Source organism: Parambassis ranga, chromosome 13 (assembly GCF_900634625.1).
Source record: "Parambassis ranga chromosome 13, fParRan2.1, whole genome shotgun sequence".
Taxonomy (NCBI): domain Eukaryota; kingdom Metazoa; phylum Chordata; class Actinopteri; family Ambassidae; genus Parambassis; species Parambassis ranga.
In genome coordinates, this window is record NC_041033.1 from 14,482,273 (window position 1) to 14,505,202 (window position 22,930).

The 22,930-nt window shown below is 44.3% G+C and overlaps 2 protein-coding genes across 2 annotated transcripts in view; both read left to right on the forward strand.

The window, feature by feature from the left end:
- The first annotated feature begins 465 nt into the window (after nucleotides 1–465).
- nek8 (NIMA-related kinase 8) lies at nucleotides 466–9,202 on the forward strand. Its single transcript, XM_028419579.1, has 15 exons — nucleotides 466–551; nucleotides 1,709–1,914; nucleotides 2,480–2,712; nucleotides 2,791–2,922; nucleotides 3,303–3,511; nucleotides 3,596–3,675; nucleotides 3,763–3,938; nucleotides 4,864–5,011; nucleotides 5,494–5,570; nucleotides 5,766–5,883; nucleotides 6,010–6,160; nucleotides 6,402–6,565; nucleotides 6,946–7,098; nucleotides 8,349–8,507; nucleotides 9,165–9,202. The coding sequence occupies exons 1-15, from the start codon at nucleotides 505–507 to the stop codon at nucleotides 9,191–9,193; spliced, it is 2,082 nt and encodes a 693-aa protein (XP_028275380.1). The 5' UTR covers nucleotides 466–504; the 3' UTR covers nucleotides 9,194–9,202.
- Nucleotides 9,203–11,663: 2,461 nt separating this feature from the next.
- traf4a (tnf receptor-associated factor 4a) overlaps nucleotides 11,664–22,930 on the forward strand; it is a 28,034-nt gene continuing 16,767 nt past the window's right edge. Inside the window, exon 1 of the mRNA XM_028420433.1 lies at nucleotides 11,664–11,806. Coding sequence (XP_028276234.1) covers nucleotides 11,664–11,806 — 143 coding nt within the window. The remainder of the gene's footprint in view (nucleotides 11,807–22,930) is intronic.

Genomic DNA, 22,930 nt, shown 5'->3' on the forward strand with positions numbered 1-22,930 from the left:
GTCTGGATGTAAGGCTGAAGTCCAACCTCCAGACTCTCCATAATCACGTCTGTCTCCATTTCACTTTTCACCTGAGTTCACATTGTTATCTGTTATGACTATTTTTTTATTTCAGACATGAGACAACAGAAAATATGTTTTAATAGAATGATACTCTCCTTTATCTGCTTGTCAGGGAAAACTGTAGATATTTTCAACATATGTAGATCCCAACTAACCTGCAACAAGGGATTCAGATACAAGCAGTGATTGTTGTTGTTTTAGACACATTTAGAGTACACATGACGCATGTGTATGACGTTTACCCAGAAAATTTGAAGGTTTTTGTTTTTATGTTTTCCCCTTAAGCTCTAAAAGTATTTATTTAAAAAGTGTGAAAGCAAACAGCATTTCTTCAAGTCCTTCACGAAGTTTCTTCTTTTCGCATGGTTTGTCCCTCGTCGCTGGCCGTAGCGCCGGGGCTGGGTTGCTTGGAGACGGCGGAAGCGTTTTGGTGCAGCAGCGATGGAGAAGTATGAGAAAATCAAAGTTGTTGGAAGAGGCGCTTTCGGGTAAACTTTGAATTTGCTTCAACTTTATTTTATGTCACACACGAGTGTCCGTCTGAAAATTCGGCTTTGTTTTAAGACAATTAAAAACTCAGAACTCCCTGTTTTTCATCCTTTTCCCTAAAACTGTGACGAGATGCGTTTAATGTCCACTTCCGGAAGAACTTTTCAAAAAGTTATCAAAAACATTTTTTAAGTGACTTTTTAACGTGAGTTAATTTGGTAACGTCATCATAGTGCTATGAGTTAGGACTAACATTACTTAGCTAGTAAGCTAGTTGAAGAAATAAGGTTCTTTTGCCTAAGTATTTGTATTCTTCTTTAAACACTCCCATAAGTAAAGTACAAGTTGAGTACAAAGTATGAGCTGCACGTATGTAGACATAAACACTGGATGGTTTTAGTCTCAAAAGAGTTTAGTTAAAGTTAAGAGTATTATCTAAAATGTAGTGGAAAATACTGTGTTCAGATACATACTCTATATTGTAAGGACTGCAAGGATGTGAGTTTCTGCTTTGGCAGAAGCTACAAGTAACAAAACTAAATTAGTTGTACTTATAGCCACTTCATCATGTTGTCTGCTGTGTTGTTTGAGTTAGAAAGAGGTCGGTCTGAGAAATTCTATCAGGCTTGTAAACATTTGGTTCAGCTGAGCAGCTGATTTGGGCCCACAGCAGCAGAACAATTGTACCTTTCAGGTGCACAGCTTTGGTTGTTCACACAATAATGTCTTCATAAATGATGTTCACAAAACTGGTAATGAGTATTTACAGAACCTTCCTTTGTTCCTCTAAAATGTTAGTTTCTACACATTGGTATCACTGGACTGGAAACCTTTAAATGTTTAGAGTGTACGTCATAGGTTGTGATATTAAGTCAGTTATATGCCTTGTTATTCTGCACTACTGATATTCTAGCAGTGGTGTGTTGAACAGTGAGCTTAGCCCTTTAAAGTTGATCTACGCTGGGATAGAAGTGGTTTCTTTTGATACTTTGACACGTCTTACCTCTAAAGGTAACACAGTTCTTGACTGTTGTACCAAAGTCAGCGCCAGAGCTCTGTAAGCGTAACATCACTAGATCTATCTGCCACAAATCATCCTACGATCCTTTATTCAGGGAAACATGTGTCATTTTTCTGCTCTTTCCTCGCCTGTCAGAATCGTTCACCTGTGCCACCGACGCAGCGACGGGGCTTTTGTCATCCTGAAGGAGATCCCAGTGGAGCAGATGTCACGAGATGAACGTCTGGCAGCTCAGAACGAGTGTCAGGTGCTGAAGCTGCTTAACCACCCAAACATTATAGAGTACTATGAGAACTTCCTGGAGGACAAGGCCCTCATGATAGCGATGGAGTATGCCCCAGGTAAGCTCACTGTAATATCTCATTACACGACCCCTCCCATTGTTCATTGTAAAGCAGTTTACTTTTCCCATGGATCTCATAGCTCCAAACCTTTTCTCATACCTATTACCAGTCTGCAAAGACACTAAGGATGTCTGATATCAGTCAGCCAGGACTTAGATATTAGATTGATCCACAAATGTACGGGCCTTTCAGGGGAGGGATGTATGTCAGTACATCTCTAGAGTAAATCTCTGAATGTTGCTTGTGTGTGTGTGTAGAGTTTAGTTTTAGTTTAGACCTTGAAGTACTAATCATTAGCTTGTTATTTGTTTCAAATCCACTAAGACTTTTGCTTTATCTTAGCAGATAAAAAGAAATAACATAATTTATTTAAAATAATTTACATAAAATTTATTTGCACATCTACATGATTTCACTTTTGCAATGTGAGCACCTGCTGTGTTCTTGAAGCCTATTAAAAAAATATCTTCTCGTCCCTGCCTAGTATTTTCTGTTTTTACAGTTTTGATAAACAGACTTCTTCATGTTTTTTTTTTGTTTTTTTTTTGTTCTTTTTGTGCAGGCGGAACTTTGGCCGACTACATACAGAAGCGCTGTAACTCCCTGCTGGACGAGGACACCATCCTTCACTTCTTTGTGCAGATTCTGCTCGCTCTGTACCACGTGCACAACAAGCTCATCCTCCATCGGGACCTCAAGACGCAGAACATTCTTCTCGACAAGCACCAGATGATTGTCAAAATCGGTGACTTTGGCATCTCCAAGATCCTCGTCAGCAAGAGCAAAGCTTACACGGTGTGTTAACTTGCTTTGGAAGACTAAAGCTCATGTGTGTTAGAATGAATTGACAGCGCGCTTGTTCTCCTTCCACAGGTGGTTGGTACTCCGTGTTACATCTCCCCTGAGCTGTGTGAGGGAAAGCCGTACAACCAGAAGAGTGACATCTGGGCCCTGGGCTGTGTGCTGTATGAGCTAGCAAGCCTGAAGAGAGCCTTCGAGGCTGCTGTATGAAAGCAGCTTCTTTGTAGTAACACTTTAATAGTATTATATTGTGTTTGATTTTTCAGTTATCCATAATACATTGGCTCTTGTAGTGTACAAAGGCAGTGAAACCATCCAAGCTGTTCACCATGGGAGACTCTTACCAGTTCCCAGAATATTTGATATGAAGCCTGCAGGTTGTCTAGTATTAAAACATGAAGCAGATTGCTACAGCTTTTGATTTTCACACTAATCAATAATTCATTTGAGTCTTTTTGCTTACACTTAGATCTGTCTTCACTGCCAGTTCCACTGTGGGTTTCTAAAAAACTGTATCCCTTTAGCAGGAACCTTGGGTTTTCTAACACGTATCTTAGTATTTCACTCTTTGACTTTCCTTGCAGAATTTGCCCGCCCTCGTTCTGAAGATCATGAGCGGCACCTTCGCTCCGATCTCTGACCGATACAGCCCAGAACTCCGACAGCTGATCCTTAACATGCTCAACCTGGATCCATCCAAACGGCCTCAACTCAATGAAATCATGGCTCTACCCATATGCATCAGGCCCCTGTTAAATCTGTACACGGATATAGGAAATGTGAAAATGCGCAGGTAGGACCTTGAATCATACGTTTTATATTTAATCCACATTCTGTGTTGATGCAAGTAGATTTTGTGCAAATTGTTTATACACAGGATTGAGAAACCGCTGTCCACTGTGCAATCTGGTCCCCAGGGCAGACCAGGAGGGAGAGTTCCTACCAACAGGTCTAGAGGTGAAGCTGTAAATATAACTGTTTGATGCAGTTTGAAATTCATTTTATGCTAGAATTACAAAGGTGTGTGTTGTTGGGCTGAAACAGATGGAACAGGATCAGGTAAGGTTCATCCACTCCCGCTGTCCTCCGTGTATACGTGGGGAAGTGGGATCTCAACACCTCTCCGGCTACCAATGCTCAACACTGAAGTGCTTCAGGTGTCTCTGGGACGCACTCAGAAGATGGGTGTCACAAAGTCAGGACGTCTGATCACATGGGAGGTCTGTAAAAAAGGCTGTTTTTGCATATACATTTTTAATTGTATTCTTAAGGGGTGGTCTCACTCAACTGGTTACATACGAGCAATGAATCAGGTTGAGTGTTACGTTTAAATGCAAAGGCCGGTTAGACTATTCAATGTCCTGAGAGGAAGTACTGGCAGTTGTAGGCGTGATGATGGCTGTGCACATTTTCCTTGCAGACAGCAGAAAATGGCTACTGTCTTGCTAGCTTTCAGACGAGGGTCTCGTGTCCTCTTTAGCGATTTGTTCATCTTAAGGTGATAGATGTTCACTGTGAGGTAGTGCATCCACTCTGTCATTCTGCTCTGTGTAACAAATGATCTGGCGTGTCAGGCAATGTTGATCTGGGAGCATCAGGAATAGACACCATGAGTGATGGTGCAGTCACTGTCGCTTCTATTCAGGCAGAGAGGTTGAACATAAACAGACCAAAAGCATGTGCTTAAACCAAACGAAAGGGAAAAAGGGGAGCAAGGAAGTAGTGCTCCACAATGGAATCAAACTTGAGTGACAAGGCATCGCAGCACCACCTGCCTCTTCATGTGAAGTTTGTTGCAGGTGTCAGTGCAGACCAAGCATCCATATGTGAGAATGTGTTGTACTGTAACTCTGATCAGAGCAGCTTTAATATACACTACTTTCCTGGGTGATTAGAATTTTCTCTGTTAACTTACAGCTGTGTTATTTTCTACGCCTTCAACATAGCAGCACATAGCTGCAGTTGCCTCAGTAATCTTCAGTGCAAGTACCAGCATCCATTTCTGAACTTTAAGAAAGTAAAACATTACAACACAATATTGATATATGATGGCTTCTAATTCTGCACCAGAGGATACATTTTCCAGGAAATAGTTGCCATCTCTCTCTCTTGCTGCTGCCATAAAGAGATCACTTACTGTCACAGGCTCCTTCGGTGGGGTCTGCTGAGCCCAGTCTTCCTGGCGTGGTGGAGCAGATGCAGCCACAGTTCATTTCCCGCTTCCTCGAGGGTCAGTCCGGAGTCACCATCAAGTCTGTGTCCTGTGGCGATCTCTTTACTACGTGCATGACAGGTTGGTGGGCTGTTTCTCTTCGGATAGCCATCAGACAGTCACGCACAGTCAGTCCAGGGAGGAGCTTCTATAGGAAATCAATATTTATTCTCTGCTTTCTGCCCACACACACACTGCAACAAATGGCTGTAAAACACAGAGGCAGCATTTCCCAGTCATATGTGAGTGTGTATCAGCCGGCTCTTTTTCCTGGTAGTGTGAAGCTACGTGTAAAATAAACCCCTCTGTGCTTGCCTTGCAGTTTGAGAGTGCTGTTTCTGTTCTCTGTTTCTCTGTCGTCAGTCCGTCCAGCACTGCACAGCAGATAGCGCAGGATTAAAGACCCTCTCCTGAGCTCAGCTGCCCCTCTTTCATCACTTTTCACTGTAATGACACAGATTAGCATTTTCTAGACAGGGATTAGAAGCATTCTGTTGGAGAATACACCTACACTCATCAGCTAATAGCCCTGTTAATCCCTTCTTTTTACTTTCAATTTGCAGACAGGGGCATTATCATGACATTTGGAAGCGGGAGCAATGGCTGCTTGGGACACGGTAACTTCAATGATGTAACACAGGTAACGTTTACAAGGAGAATGTGAATACAGTTTATTATAAATGCATCTTTAAAACTAGTCTAATACAGTGTTTATTATAGCAGCTTTTTTTCTATACATTTGACCAGCAGACCTCCACACAGGGCTTCACCCCTGCAGGTCTTGGTAAACATATAATTACACAGATGATCTCTTTCCTGTTTCTCTGTTTCTCAGCCTAAGATTGTGGAAGCGCTCCTCGGCTATGAGCTGGTTCAAGTATCCTGCGGTGCTTCCCACGTCCTCGCTGTGACCAATGAAAGAGAAGTATTTGCCTGGGGAAGAGGGGACAATGGTACAGTAAATGAACCTGTTGTTGTCAGACTCACTCTTGTTATCTTCCTGTTCGGTCTATGTTGCTGATTTATGGCAGCGGCATCTCAGCAGCACACAGCCTGATGGTTGAGTCTCTGTGTGACAGGTCGCCTCGGGCTGGGCACCCAAGACACCCACAACTGTCCACAGCAGGTGTGTTTACCTGTGGAATTTGAGGCCCAGAGGGTGGTGTGTGGAGTGGACTGCTCCATGATCATCAGCACACAGCACAGCATTGTTGCCTGTGGAAGTAACAGGTACTTTTTCTCTGACAGACACAAGAAACATGCTTCATTTATCCTCTGGCCAACCTGTGAGACTGCATTCTCTGAAACTGACACAGTGTTTACTGTTCATCCCCTGTCTTAGAGGATGTAGAAGTGTGTGTTAAAGGGAGTAACAGCTGTTCAGTAACACTTCTTGGTATGTGTGTGTGTGTATGTGTGTTTAAGGAGAGTGTTAAAACATTTGGATAAATGCTTGCTTCTTTGTATGCAGGTTCAATAAGCTTGGCCTGGATAAAATCACAGCTGGAGAGGAACCAAATCCCTCAAATCAAGTGGAAGAGGTTCATTCTTATACTGCGGTCCAGTCGGCCCCACTCAACACTGAGAAGATTGTGTACATTGACATCGGGACAGCTCATTCTGTTGCTGTTACAGGTTAAGTATCTGCATATGTCATTCTGATGTTGCCACTTTATAGCAGAAATTAATACAATACAGTCAGGCGTATCTTCTTGGTAATAGTACCAGATCAACTCAAAGATATTGTCAAAAAATATTTTTCCACTGCAGGACACCAAATTATTTCTTATGTTTCTGTTGTCGGGTGTGTGCCGGATGCACCAGGCTCATGAAGGACTGTCATAAATAAATAACTTGAGAACTCAAGCCAAATAAGCAAAAACCTGCAGTCACTCACATGTCTGTGTGCCTGTTCAGTACTGGGAACTCCAAGAGCGCCTGCTAATGTATTAGATGTGTCTACAATTTGTTATTATATTAGAGAAATAAAGCACTTCCTTCTGTTTGTCATCCAGAACAGGGTCAGTGTTTTACCTTCGGCAGCAACCAGCACGGCCAGATGGGCTGCAGTTCCCGTCGTAGCGGCCGTGTGCCCTACCAGGTGCCCGGCCTGCAATGCATCACCATGGCTGCCTGTGGTGACGCCTTCACCTTGGCTATAGGATCTGGTGAGTAGACAAAAATAACACAGCGGATCCTCAGTTATTTGTCTGTTCAGGCGGGTGAAGGAGAAAAGTGTTTGTATAAACACATAGATTATGATGCAGTCAAATCTAGTATGAACAATTTGTGCTGGTTAACTTAATGGGCGCCAACACTTTGCCTTGCAAAGCAGCTACATCACACTGTCATGCATCCACACAGCAGCCTTCAGCTATGCACTTGTGTCAAAACAACAGTAGGGTGGATTTTTTTGTGACGATCTGATCTGATTGGATGAGATTACCCAGAGACAGGCAGAAAGTTCATATAAACAGTTTCCAAGGGCAACATTGTTGATAGCCTTGTGTACATAACAAACCACCTGGCATGTCTGGTTTGACTAGCATTGCTAGTATGTCTAACATCAGCAGTCCACAAAGCTACAAATGATCCTGTGTTTTATTTCCTGTTACAGGGTTTGGATGGTTGTGAAATGAGATAATCGTTAAATGAGAGGAAAGTCTCTCTTATTGGACAGGGCCGCCATTTTGACTGCAATCAGGCTGAACGCTGAAGTAAAGGATGTGATGAGGGAGTTGTTTCTTCTTGTTTCACTTACAAATGAAAGAAAGGAGAAACTCACTCTCACTGCATCATCAGAAGCACAGATATGTTAAACTCACCTGTGTGGCTGTATTACAGGGCTGCTGCTTTTATAGACTATGCTATGTGTAGCAGATAACATGGTTGAAATGAATTAGTGACTGCATTAAAATATATCAGATCAGCAACACAGCAGAGGTCCTCTGAGCTTTGAACAAAAATAGGATTCTAGGAAAGGGGGGGGGGGGTTAATGAGAGCTCAGTTTAAAACAGTAGCTACATGAAACTGTAGCTAATGGCTACATGGAACGTATGGGTCACATGTGTGTATTCTGTGCATACGTGTGTTTGTGTTTGGTTTGAGGGTAAAACGGCAAAATGTCACTTTGTGCCAGCAACTGGCTGCCTGGGGAGGATCCAGCCGTGCTTGTATATTTTTTGTTGTTGGAGAAAGTCTTTGTTTGGCTCTGACTTCCTGCAGATACAGCCATTATCCTCCACTGCAGGAGTGACAGAGCTGTCAGCCAAAGATTTGTGTGGATTAATGCATTCTGGGGTCGTTTAGAATTTTGTGACCTGTTTCGCCTTCTTCTTCTTCTTCTTCTCCTCCTTCTGCTTCTCCTCTTCCTTCTTCTTCTTCTTCTTCTTCTTCTCCTTCTTTGTCTTCTTGCAGAGGGGGAGGTGTATACATGGGGAAAGGGGGCCCGCGGCCGACTCGGAAGAAAGGAAGAGGATTCTGGGATACCTAAGGCGGTGCAGCTCGACGAGAGTCACCCTTTTGCGGTGACATCGGTGGCTTGTTGTCATGGCAACACTCTGCTGGCAGTGAAACGTAATATTTTGCTTATTACCCTCTGATAACAAACATGTGGTGAAATCTAACTAATCCTCAGATGAAAAACTAATAGACAACCTTCTTCTGATATTGGAGCCATAAAGGCATGTTTTCTGTGTAAAAACCACACAGACAGCACAGTCATGATGTAGGTACAGTACACAGTAAGGTCCAGGTCACTGGTGTTACATGTGTGTTCGTTGTGGCTGCATTTGAGGAACATAAACTAGTGATGGTGGGATTATTTCACCCTAAATCGAAAACAGGTTTAGAATTAGGAAAGATTAAAGCCCATCAAGATTTAATAAACTAACAGAGGTGTCGGTAATCCTTATCTTCAGGCTGCAGAGCTGCTGTTTGACCTAAACACATGGAGACCAGCTGCTGTGAGAGGTTTAATAAGACTCCGTTCACACTGGGGAAATCAATCCAGCTAGAGCGGGATTTGGGCCGTATCTGGATATATCCTGATAGTTTTTTTAGTTATTGTTACAGCATTTTTCCAGCAGCAGTCTAACAAATCCAGATGCAGTGGTGATGGTTTACTGTTATAATCAACAAAGATGATATGAAGCAGCCAGTTATTTTTTTCACAATCATTTAATTGATTATTTTTGATAACTAGTTTAATGATGCTCCTTTTTTTTCTTTCAGCTCTCCTGGAGGAATCTGTCCCACGATAATTTTATCCCAAAAAAAAGCTTGTGAAGCCCAGCAGCGGCTGAAGGAGGAGGAGGACGAGGAGGAGGACGGCTTCCTGTGCCTCTGTTAAAAGGTTTCCTTTCTTTCAGCAGCTGCAGCCTCAGACTCTCACCCTGCTCTTCCTCTTCTATCTGTTGAATGTCTGCTACACTTTGATGACTTGATAACACGGAGCAAAGCGCAGAACAAGTGTCACCACCTGTGTGCTGCAGCGGGGTGTGTATCTGTGGGAGGAATGCTGCAGCACTGATACTGAAGCTGGATTACAGGACATCATTAGGCAGCTCCCATGTGGTGAGCCATTGTCCTCGCTCTCACGTGCAGCGTTTGCACGATAAACCACGAAAGGCCAGAAAAAGTCAAACTGGTCTGAGCTCTCTTAAGCAAACTGGTGAATTAGACAGAAAGAATGAAGCCGCTCGGGCGTTCGTCACTGACACTAAACGAACATATTAATCTGTCACAACGTCAGTGGTCACTTTGTGTTTTATTGGATTACTCCTCTGATACAAACCAGATAACGATGAGCTCTGAAAGCACTCGTTCACTAATCTCTAGAAAACACTCAGCAGTTCACTCTGAAGTACACGTTACAGTCAAGAGAAGTGGTTTCTGACCCGGCCTTTGTGTTTTATGAAGACTCCTTGAATGACTCTGTTACTAATAGATCCACATGTAAACATACTCACTCTGTATAAGACTCCATTTACTGCCTGAAGCTTAATCTATAAAAACCAATCACATATCATCATTTATTTTTCTATTATATTCTCAATCAATGATCAAAATGTAAAATAAATGTAATGAAACCATAATGTTATTCTCTGCAGTGTGGTGTAATGCAATATTTGTTAAAACTTTAATAATATAATAAAAAACTGATCAGCATACAGACAGTGTTGGAGAGCACTGTAGAGTAATAAGAATATATAAAGTCTGCATTATCCTTTTAGAAAATTAAAAGTTGTTGTGGTTTAATTAGCTGGTTTGAAGCAATGTGACTGAAAATCATTCTGTAAGCAAACAAATTTGCTGCTTGTCTCTGTCAGGTGAGCTGACATGTCCACACTGTTCATCATATTTTCTAACTTTATGCTATAGAAAATAAAAAGGGTCAGACTTAACATCACCATATTAAGAATATGTGGCACATGTTATCTTATTTTGATGTATTAGTCATTTTAGCAGTAACAACATGCTGCATGTGAACACTGAAATAAAACTGTGCTTTCACAATAATGAGCTTAAAATGAATAAGCAGCCTTCTCACTGACAGGCTGATTATCCACCGTCCTCTTTATTATGCTCATTGTTATGTATAATCCTCTGTGGCAGCATCAGCGTAATCATTGTGCTTATTATTATGAATTCATATGTTTTTTTCTGACACTGCAGAGCAGTGTTTGTGAGTATTTTCCTTTTTTTCTGGGGAGATGTCTCTGTTGCCATTGTTGTCCTGTGTGATGATGTAATGGTGATGTAATCCGGTGGCAACACAGCAGGTGAAACATGATCCAGATGTGTGTGAGGTGATGTGCTGCGGTGCTGCTGTGTAACATCAGATGTTTGGTTGTTGTAAGTGTGATGATAAGAGTCGGATTTTTATTTCTTTTAATACATGTGTGGAGGATTTTAACATGAAACTGCTGCTGCTGCTACTCCTGCTGCTGACCAGTGAGTGTGTTGTTCTACCACCAGAGGGCGCCTGTCACCTCTGACTGCATTAGACTAATTATGTTCATATTATTTATATCTTTACTACAAGCCCTCCTCACATGTGACCACACTGATCTGTTTATGTTTGTTTTTTGTGATTTTTTTTTAATAAATTGTTTTTATTTACATGAAATAAAACAGAAATGAATAGTAGATACAAAATGTGCAAATGTAGAAACAATGCATCTCATTGAAGGCCACAGCAGCCGGACAAAAGCCCAATTAAAGATCCATAAAGGCAGATCAGAGGGATAAAATGGTGTGAACAGAGCGTTTCAGCTGTTTGACTCCTCCTGCCTGGAGGAGGAGGAGGAGGAGGAGGAAGAAGGAGGAGGAGGAGGAGGCGGGACTCTGCACCTAAACAGACCGAGGGGTTTTTTACATTGTGTTCAGTGTGTCAGTCCTGCATCAGCAGAGGAGCCGCACAGCAGTGAGCACAGCCGGCCAAAACAAAAACCCGAGCGGAGGGGAGGATCGTTCCTGCAGCGGACTGAGCAGCGTCTTTGTTGGCCGGGCAGCAGGAGGGGAGAGCCGCGGAGGACGCGACCTCCTCACAGCCCGATCTGTCGGTGGCGGAAGAGGGGGGGCGTGATATGAACCCCTCAACGGTTTGAACGGCAGCTCAGCTACACAGCAAGGAGAGAGAGAGAGGCGGAGATCCGTCCTGCCATCCACCCAGAGGACGGTTGTTACCTTTAACCTGCAGCCGAAGGCCCCGACTGAAAACCCGCAGCCATGCCCGGCTTCGACTACAAGTTTCTGGAGAAGCCGAAGAGACGCTTCCAGTGTCCGCTCTGCAGCAAGGCCATGAGGGAGCCGGTCCAAGTGTCCACCTGTGGACATCGCTTCTGTGACACCTGTCTGCAAGAATTCCTGAGGTACGCCGTGTTTGTATGTGTGTGTCTGTGCAGAGATCCAGCTCTCTGCAGGCGATACTCGGGCTCAGCCTCTGGTCTAGTTTCGGTCTTGCAGCAGTAAATAAAGGATGTGTAGGTGTGTCCTGCTCACCTTTCCTCAGCGGGGCTGTGCATTAACGTTAGTCTTTGTGCACAGCAACAACAACACTGTGAAGCCTGGTGAACAGCGTCTCATCTGAACAGAGCTTGTGGCTTCAGCTGTGTTCCCCCTTTACACAATTATGCACAAATCCTCCTTCAATGGGTCCAAATGATCTTTAGTTTGGGCTAATTTGCAGATTTGATCTATCAATATGTGTTGTTGTGGTGGTGGTGATTGTGTCCTGCAGAGGGCCCCTGCCTCCTCATCCTGTCTGTGCCTCTGCCCCGGGGAGGCTCGGTTTGCACAGTATCTCTGTGTGTGTTTGTGTGCTGTGAGTCCAGGATCAGGCTAGACTGTCTGTCTTTGGCACGGCGGGGCCACTGAGGGGACCCTTCACTCAGAGGTCAGCGGTCAGACAGACCTCCTTAAACTGCTCAGCCTGCTACACACAGACTCCTTGTTTTAAGTGTGTCAGAGTGTGTGTGTGTCAGACTAATTATCATCAGATCATACACACACACACACACACACACACACACACACACACACACACACACACACACACACCTCTGACACACTGCTGCACTGTCCCCACTGTCAGGAAGTAAACCTCTGTACAGGCAGGGTTATGGATTCATCTGCATTGAATGTTTGGTGATATTAGCTTGTTTTATGAAAGATGGAGACCTCATTGTTTGATGTGATGTTTGTTAACTTTGCTCTTCTCTGTCAGTGATTAGTGACCCTCTGGTCTGACTCACGGTGCTGTCAAGCAGCTGGCTCATTGATCGATTGGTTGTTTGCCAGAAAATCAATCATTGATAATCATTTTTTAAACAGCTGATCCCTCTCTGACTCTTGATGCTTGTCTGTGTCTTACATGTTGTAAGATGTTGAAGGCAGAAGTAGCTACATGAATTCACTCATTCATGAATGGTGAATGGAAGCAGTGAGGTCTGATGGTGAGATACAGTGTTGTAACTCATTGATTATACAGAAAGACAAAGATGCTTCTCTCGATGGTTTCCTGAGAGAAATGGTCTCAGTCTGACTGATCGCTGCTTTAAACTCAAACTAAAAAGATCCTCATGTCTTTAGTTGTACTTGCTGCAACATGAAGACACCCTGAGGGGGGAACTCACACAGGTAAACAGAGAAACGTCTTCTTTATTTAGTGGACCTTTCCATGCCGGCTGGCAGCACAGAGGTGGAGCCATGCTGTGAATACATTAAGCAGTTTGTCGTGAGCTCCTGGTTTGCAGAGTTTTGAGTCATCACGATGCCTCCTCTGGATTACTAAACAGCGGCAAATTGCGATCTGGTTGAAAAAAAGCAGAAGCTGCAGTGAACAAAGAGCGCGAAGGAGGAACAGTGCTCCCTGCTGATCAATGAGTTTATCCGACGCTTTGTCTGCCTCATGCTGCCCGCCTCCGTCCCCTTCCTCCCACAGACTCTAGGCAAAGTTTTTAGCCGAGTAACTTTTGGTCTGGAAGATTCTGCTCTGAAGAGACCTCGATCAATCCTGCAGGAAGCCTCTTCTCATATTACTGTACTGTGAACTGATAATGCACCCTCCACTGGAGCCATAAGTGGCTGTATTGATCAGTTTAAAGTTATCAATAAGAATAAACATCCGGCTTGTAAAAGGCAATAAAACTTTTGGCAAGTTATTACAATTGAAATCTTGTTATTAATGACTTAACACAATGAATGAATGAACTGCTGACTAAGCCAAAGGCCTGTTTACTTATTGACTTATTAATGTCCACCAGACTTAATGATGCCACCTTTTATTGGTGACCTTTTAGCTTTTAAGACAGGAGTGAAGTTGTTGTTACTGACATTTTATAATAAAAATCCTCTGAGCTGTCATCAGGCTCCGTTCTCACCTCTGTAATTAACTGAGCGTGGCAGCCCAGGCCGTCCAACGAGTGCATCTTTTGTGTGCAGAGTTCAAGTTTATTGAGGCTGACAGACAGTAGTTAGCTAATGCTGTGCCCATTGTGCAACTAGGTTGATCCATTCTGTGTAATTATGAAGGGGCTGCGTCACATTCAGTTCGGGCTTGCCAGCATATCGGCACACTTTCACACTGTCGTCGCCTCCTGAGCCCGCCGCTGTGTCGCAATAAGCCGCGGGAGAATGCTGCTGCATGGCATGGCTGCAGCCTTACTCATCCTTTCTCAAGAAGTCACTGAACTTTGATTCCACATGTTAGCTTTTTTAAGCAAGTATGCATTTATACACTTTACACTTATAAGTGTAACCACATTACAGTTTTAAGCTTTGAAGAGGAGTTACAGTTAAAAGGTCACTCCTGTATTTTCTCTTCAGACGCACAAAAAAAGGGAAAACTTCCCTGCGGGGTACTCGAGGAAACACATGGGTTGCTCTATCTGTACCATGTCTGAGTGCCTCTGTTAGCATGTGATGTTAATGGGCTGTGTTTCCGGTCATGGAGGAATGTGTAAATACAGCAGCAGGCCTGGCGGCAGAGTCAAAAGCAGCCCTGCCCTGCAGCTTTAACACTCGCTGCAATCAAACGTGAATCACATGCCTTAGGGCGAGGCCTTTGTTTTAGCTACACTGCCTCCCTAATAAAGGAGAATCAACACTTAATAGCGGCGCTTACAGCCCTGCCACACACTCCAGGCCTCGCGGCTCATGAGTGGCGGGTCTGCTGAGCCGCAGTAATGCCTTGCAGTGTGACAGCGGTGCCCTGGTGGGGATGATGCAGTGCCGCGCCACGGCCTTGACAGGGGTGTAATTGGTTTGTTCGGCTCAGGAGCCCCTTCCTTCCTCACAGGCCTCTGTGCAGTTGTATAGCACAACCGCAGAGTCACAAGAAAACTCCAAAGTGGGCTAATGGGAGAATTTTTCCACAGCTCGATTATTCACTGTCCGAAAGCCAGGGGAGTGTGTTTTGGAAACGGGATGTGATTCATTTTAAGATTGACACATCCTCTGCGTGCAGCGCAGCCTTTTCTCTCCTCATTGATGTAGGCGATACTCGCTTTTTCTCTCCCACGCTTTACACTCTTACAGTCTGAACACCGGTTCTATGAGTACTACAGCCTCATACCTTACTCCTCGTCCACCAGCATCTGTCTTTGTTTTTCATATGTGGGAAGTTTAGTGGAAAAAAAACGGATAAATTAAACCTTACGAAGCATTTTTTCAAATGAATCATCCACTGTTTACTTCATGAAATCACCATCAATTCTTATCAGAAGCACAAAACCGTGTTATCAGTTTTTGCTTCATTAAAATACTTAAACAGTTAATCGAGTTGCTATATTATTCATTACAAAGCTGCAGAGATGCTGAGCTAGGCTAGCTGGTTCCAGTATTTGCACTAATTGAAGCTAATTAGTAGTTAAAATTTCCATATGTGGATTGTTATTAATGTTCCTGCTCAGCTGTCCCAAAATGTGTTGGAGTTCCTAAAATGTCAAACTGTTCCTTTAATCCATTGAACCCCACAGAAACAGTGTAGAGAGAGCTGAAATGTGTCCTTTGTGTGCACTGGAAACTGTCTTTCTAACTTCTAAAAGTTTCAAAGTGGTCATTTAGCCACATTTTCTGAAGTCACATGCAGTATAATGCGTTCAAGGACTGTTAGAAAGTTGGAAGTCTTACAGTTTTCCTGCTAGCAAGAAGTGGTGCCTTACAGTGACTCTGTAAGAAACTTCCATTAAACATTTGCTAGAAGTGGTAAACATGCTGAACAACATGTGATCTGATGTGTTCTGCTGGTTTAGCTAATCTACATTATATACAAGCTCTCTCCCCCTTTAAACGTGTGATAAACTGACATGTGTGCATTGTGAGCGCAGCCGTGCAGAGGGGTGTATAGAGAGGCTCTCTGGCCGCTGTGACAGGGCGTTTCTTTAAGGACTAAATGGAGCTGTGTTGCATTAGTGCTCAATGTTGTGTGTAAGTCAGCCACTTGAGGCAGCTGGGGCTTTGTGTCTCAGTGGGTATCTGTATCTGAATGGGCGCAGAGCCACGGATGGCTGATGAATGACTTTGTGTTCTTGGCTATTCCCATCCCTCAGTCCCATCACTGAGACATTCACAGTCCCCTCCGCAGGTGTCTGAAGGCTGCACGGGCATTCTGGGTCCAGATCCGGAGAGTTTGGGGGGGGGGGGGGGGGGGGGGGGGGCGCCTCAGAGGTGGTCAGTGAGCTGCACACAGAGGGATGTTGTGTTTAGTTGAGTGAAAGCCCTCAGGCCTCTGCTCTGCACTTTTGGGTCTTTGAAGGCCTCATAGAGCGGCGCACTGAGGGCTCTGTGAGCTGATGTACTCAGGGTGACAGAGCTGGAAACAGCCCAGTAAATTTTAACACATCAATGCAGAGAAGGAGCCGCTCACCCAGAGATGACAGACACGGGCAGGAAATAGGGACGCTGCAGGCGTGTGTGTGGGAAAAGAACAGTCAGAGCTTCCTGCATAAATGTACCTGTAACACCAGCCACTGTGACGCTGTGCCACCCACACGTTTCTCCCAATCTGTGACTGTCAGGAAGTCATTTAGATTCAAACTTTTCTTGAACCTTACACATCATCACGCTGCTGAAAAGAATGATTAAATCCTCAGAGTTTTACCCTGTAGATTCTGTCACACTGTAAGTCACTGATTCTGTACTGTAATTGAAATGTAATGATTTATAGATTGTTATATCTAATGTTCAGGTGTGGACAGTGTTTAAAGAGGACTATATGGACTCCTGTAGTTGTACTGAATGGTTTATAATGGTTTATAATGGTGTTGAATTACTTCTGAGAAAGGTATAAAGCTTTAGAACTTATCATCTTATCTCTGCCTTTCAACTTGGCTGCAAATAAACTAAGAGTCTGAGAATGTAATCAAAACAAACAACAGGAAATTACCTTAAATCACAGTATTTTATGTGTGTGAGAAAATGGATGTTACCAGCTGATACCCACCAATTACCCATGTTTAAGCAGGAGAGCATGAACCAAAACATGCTTGAACGTGAGTTTTTTTCTTTCTTTTACTTGTCATAAACAGCAGAGAGAGTGCCTTTAGTTAATCTGCACGCAGCAAACATGTGACTTTTGTTTACATGCCCCCTTTCTCTCTTGTAAACAAACTCTTCGCGGCACGGTTTGAAATAAAGAAAACAAAGTGCAGCAGAGACGGACAGATAGATGTGAGCCGCTCGTCTCCCGGGAGGAAGCTGAGAGGCTTTAGAGATGCAGCTGTGATGACATCGCTGGGAGAGTGCGCCCTGACCGGTTCACACAGCTGCAGAGACGGGGATGTCATTACAGGACTCGTATGGTGGCAGCTGCTCGTGTGGATGTAAAGAAACAAGAGCGGGCGCTTGTGCCGGGGTGAAGCTCGGATGATGGAGAGACCACTTTAAACTCTTAGGTGGGTTTTTTCATGGCCTCTCGTCGTGATGGGACGGCTCTCACAGAGTTCATTAGTGACGGCATGTTGAGGTTGATGAAGTAGATGTTGTCTTATTCAGAGGCAGAGCAGCAGTGAGAGTTCACGCGGGAACACTGGCTCTGAGTACTTACACTGAGCCGTCGTTAACTCGTACATGAACCATGACTGTCTGACCCCACAGGGTTTTTTCTGCTGTTTGTAGAATGTGGACATTAAGATGAAGGTCATTTGTGGTTTAGAGAGACACACACCTAAAGAACTCCCAGACACTTTTAATAGCTACACGTTTGCTGAAACAGAAACTAGCTGCAGCTTTTTAACAGGTGTGGTTGTTTATCAGTTTATGACAGCTTGGTTATCACTGTTCAGGTCGTAGAGTTTTCATCATCTGCTCTCTCAGAAGCACTGATGTGTACAAGTGAAATCAAGGTTCAATACAGACACATAAATCAATAAATGTCATAGATATGAAGAGAGATGCTTCATCCAGTCACCTCTCATGTATTTTTTAAAAGTGTCTCCACTTATGAGCTAGCTCTGTGCAAACAAACCATGTTGTGCATCAGGTCAAATCGCAGCAGCACATGCTGTGCTGGGTGAAAGTTAACCCAGGAACAATCCCATGTGTGTGAACCCTTCTTTTACCGTTTTCTCTTCGGATTCTGCTTGCTTTGTGTTCTCGGATAACACTGAAGAATACAATGCTATGATAATTTGTGGTTTCCGTTGGCATCAACAGTCTGCAGAAAACTTGCACACATCTGTGCGCAGCATCACATTTGAGACCATATGGATTGTACGAAGGTCAGCTGATGGCTGGATGCTGGTTTTATGAACACCACCAGCCCTGTCGTTGTTGAGCTCACTCTGTGTTCTCTGCATAAATGAGGCGTGTGGCTTTTTGGATGCAGAAACCAATAACTAAATGTGAATTTTTTATGTAATTCCTCCTCCTCTGGTTTGTGTGGTAAACTGTGCTCTCAGTGTTCCTGCACCCCTATAAGAGCATGTGACAGATATGCCTGAACTTGCCCTCCTATAAGGGCTCCTTTAAAATGAGCCCCACTGCCTCATGAGCCAAACAAAGATGGAAAACATTCCAACTATGCAGCGAAGCACCTTGCCTCCTTGCACGGGGAGCATGCTGGGGCCGAGCCGCTCAGCCCTCAGCCCTGCTGCTGGACCACGGCCAGCTGGCCCAGATATGAACAGCATGGCTAGTGCGTACACGTGCCTGGGTATGCATGCTATGCGAAGCAGCCCAGATAGAGGTACATTGATGATAACACACCCATGCTCTCTGCCTGTTCTCGCACAGGCCTGCAGTCCTGCCTTTAATTTTGGGTTCGCCTGCAGATATTATGACTTTTTTTTTTTTGTTTTGATGCTCAGTGGCTTCATTTGCCTACTATTGTACAAAACTGACCCACCCTCCTCCTCCTCCTCCTCTTCCTCCTCCTCCAGCCTCTTGTCAAATGTGTTTATTTTGTGCACAGGTCAGTGAACAGACAGCCTCAGTGTGCACACAGAAACACACGTGTTCAGACTCCCACATGAATTATTCCAGAACAATGATTTCTCTCCTCTCTATTCACATCTAGATCACCCACAGCGTTTAGGGCACATTACACAATTTAAGGCAACTATACTCAAAATGTCTGAATTATGATGTGTTCCTGCTCATCTGTGTCATATGTGGTCATACTGTGGACTATTTGGACAAGAATAGATTATTTTGAGACCTTTTGTGATCAAAGCAGTAAGACCCTCCTCTCATCCTCTCACTTCACCTGCCCGTCTGTGGGGTCCAGCAGCTCTGCCATTGTCTATGGAAGTCTCTACCCCAGGACCTCCCTCCCCACCTTCAAATGCCATCTCAAGACTCAAAAGACTAGCCTGTCAATCATGACACCCCATATTGTGGATTTTACATAAAACAATGACTGTTTTATTGATTAAAATGACTGGGACAGTAACGGGTTGATAAAAACTCCTGGAGTTTCCCTGTCATAGCTGAATGTAGAAACATTCCTGAGAAGTGACTGTGATGATGCAGCAGGTTCTTTCCTTTAGTGTGACTCAATGATGGTGGTAATGGAAGAGGAGGGTTCTCTAAAGCATTTTGTCTTTAATCTCACTGATTCACAGCTCTTTAACTCCCAGCCTATGTCTACACCCTATCAGGGATCTGTCTTTAGCCTCTGCTGTGTTTTCTGAGTTGACAGGAAGGCATGTGGGGAATCTGTGTCCGAGGTTTTGAAAGCAGAGCAGCTGTGAGTGGAGGGCGCAGGGAAAAAGGCGGCTCGCTGCCGAGGCACCTGTCCTCAGTGAAAGGCTCCTCTGTCGAGCAGAACAGGTGTCAGCGGAGCAGTTAAGCTTTTCACTTGCAGCGAATACACACCGAATTATAGTCGTCTATCCACAGGGGCTTCCGTCAGTGTTTAGGGTCATTGCTCAGTTGCCCCTCTGTCTTTGCGCCCCCGGACATTAAGGGCTTCCTTCCTGCCAAGACCTCCTTCATCTTCCTCTCATAAGCTGCTCTGTTTAGCTCAGTGGTCCTTTAACCAATAAGTTCAACAATGACCACCTTGTGATGTGACTTCAGGATCCTGCTCACCGCTCATTTTCAGATATGTCAACAGAGCGTCAATGCTCTGAACCTCCTCCTTCCTCCCTCCCTCTGAACACACCGGCTATAGATCCAGCCATGAATGGCCTGTGCAGGAAGTCTCTCAACCTGGTGCACCTCCAGATGGACCAGTCACCTCCTTCAGGGTGAAGGAGCATTTGTTTTTGAGACTCACAGGTCACCAAACTTGAATTAGGCAAAAAATGAAGATTAAGAGGGGTGACACTTACTGCCCAAAATCAGGAAAGATTTTCTAAATCATTAGGAGGTGAACTGTTCCTTTAAGCAGGAGAAAAGGCTGGACTTGTTTGTCCCCAGGAGCACAAAAAACAAAATGTTGTGTTTTCTGTCAGAAGAGACAAAATGACATCAGGCCTTCAGGAGCGCCTCTTTACCTGAGGGAAACGCTCCTCATTAGACACCTTACTGCTTACACTGACTCTGCAGTCCTCTTTAACACAAACAGTTTAACGTGTGACATCTCTATTTATTGCCACTTTTTTCTCCTCTCTCTTTTATGCTCTGATTGAGAAATCATGTCATTTTTCCTCATTGTTGCTCCCGGCAACAGAAGCAGGTTGAAGAATTCACTCTAGGCGAACAATGCAGCCGAGGCGTTTTTGAAACAAAGGAGACGATTTGACGTCAGCGCCTCGCCTCGCCAAACAAAGAAACTGCAACCAAACAGCAGCGGAGAAGTGGACAACTGCAGGCGTGCCGCCGGCTCAGAGCGGGCTCACATTCAGTCTACAGCAGGGCCTGTTCACGCCACGCTGTTTTGGTCTGCATCTACGTGTAGCCCTCACAGATGGAGACAGATAAGGAAAAAAACAGGAGCCACGTCTCGTCTGAGGTGTGATCACAGCGGCTGATAGCAGCATCAGTTTATGTTTTTTGTGAATCGGTGCATGCTCCTGTGTGTGTTCATTATCAAGTACACACACACACACACACACACACACACACACACACACACACACACTAACTTAAAACGCCCTCACCTTCCCTCCCAGTTACCATGGACACAAAAGGCACAGGACCTAAAATTGTCACTGCCGGTGATGTGCACACCTCACAGGCCTGAATCAGCTTAAAGGCAAATCAGGAAAAAGAGCTTTTCCACTCGCAGCTGAATGAAAATTCAAATGTGACGGAAACAGAAATTCAAGTTATGTAATGTTCTTCCTGGATATCTGAGAGGAAGGTGAGGTGTCCGCTTTCTGAGGGCCAGCAGCATCAAGGAAGAAAGTTAAGATGTGAAAGAGAGGAAAAAAGTTCATGTTTCTGTGATAGGAGTGACTCACGGCTGCATATCCTGCGCTCTGCTGCTGTGATAACACTGATTCACAGCGAGGCGGCTCACACTGACGAGGGAGAATCCAAATCGTTGTCCTGTGTCTGATCATCTGCACCATCCTAAGTTTGTCATGACCTCAGACACTCTCAGGCTCAAAGTTTAAGCCACGCAAAAAACAAGTGTGCTGATCAGTTTCACAGCATTTAGTCAGTGAATTTGAGTCATTGTGCCATTTTGTCTCTGTGGGCTCAAACTCCTCCGTCACTGGCTAATTACTGGAGGTGTCACAGAGGGCACTTCACATTTTTCTGAAGGTGTTCATGTGGGATCAGACTGAAATAACTCCCTCACACTGCAAAGCTGATAATGGTTTACCCACACCTGCTATCTCTTGCTCGCACATAGCAGGTCAGCTCAAGAGGTGTGTGTGTGTGACTTATCTGTGAAGGACTGACAGGAAACAAAGACAGCTGGTTAATGACGGCGGAGCTGCTCTTTCTGGTGTTAGAGTACCACGCCAACATCTCAGGTCTTCATGCTGATGAATAATCTTTGCAGGTTTATACTCTGTTTTTAATCATCTAATGACAGACTGAACAGCCCACAGTTAACACATTCAAACAATCTATGGGCTTGATTTGCCCATTGTTTACTTTTCCAGGGCACAAGGTGAACAGGTGCATGTCAATTAAAAAAGATCTGTCGTCCGAGCGATGCTACTGTTCAGAGGGATTATCTGCACCGCCCACCTGCTGCAGACAGGCGGTCGCTCACTTCCTGGAGCTGATGTGTGTGTGTGTGTGTCTGTTCGGCTGCTGATGCTGTGTTGTTTTTTTTTTGCTTCTTGGCTTGTTTACAACTTTTCAAAGGAGTGTTGGTTAAAGAATGGTTTTAATAGAAGGGTGATGAGAGCTGTGTCTTTTCTCTGAGGCCACCCCCACTGAAGGGCAGATCTGTGTGCATTAAAAAACAACAGTCTTCTTTGTCTGCTGCAGGCTTTGGCACTCAGAGTCGACTCCATAAAGAAAGGAAGGAAGCAAAGTGCTCCTCTTACCACTCGCTATAAAATGTGATTTATGAAGAGCACATGCAAAGCAGAGGCTGCGTCCTGGCCTGCTCTGCTGCCGTCCATAGGTGCTACACAGTGAAACGTTAGCTCTAAGTGGCTTCTGATTGATGCTGTGCCTCTGGTGGCCAAAGCAGAAGAATATTCTCTTTAAAACTGGAAACTGTCCCTCTTGGCTTTGGGTCTGGGTGAAATTAATCTCGGTATTTTTAACTCGTAAAACAAACCCCACAGAGAGCAGAAGGAGGTCGTTACGCAGGAGCGTTTTTTTTTTAATCTTTCATATTGGGGGGGTTCTTGTACATTTCCTCTCCCCTTTTAATGCTCGAGCAGGAACCGTCCTGGCATTTAAATCTGGAGTTAATCCACCGTTTATGTGAAGTACACATTACACATCTACTAATCAGAGAAAGTGTGTTCAAAAGTCGAATGCTTTATAAAGCAGAATATGCTTATCTCTGGATTTACTGGGCATTAACCTCCTAACCTCCCTGTTAACCATCTGCAGATATTCTACCATCCACAATATGAGAGTTCAGTCAGATATTTATAAGAAGACACACTGAAGCTTTAAGAAAGGCCACCTTA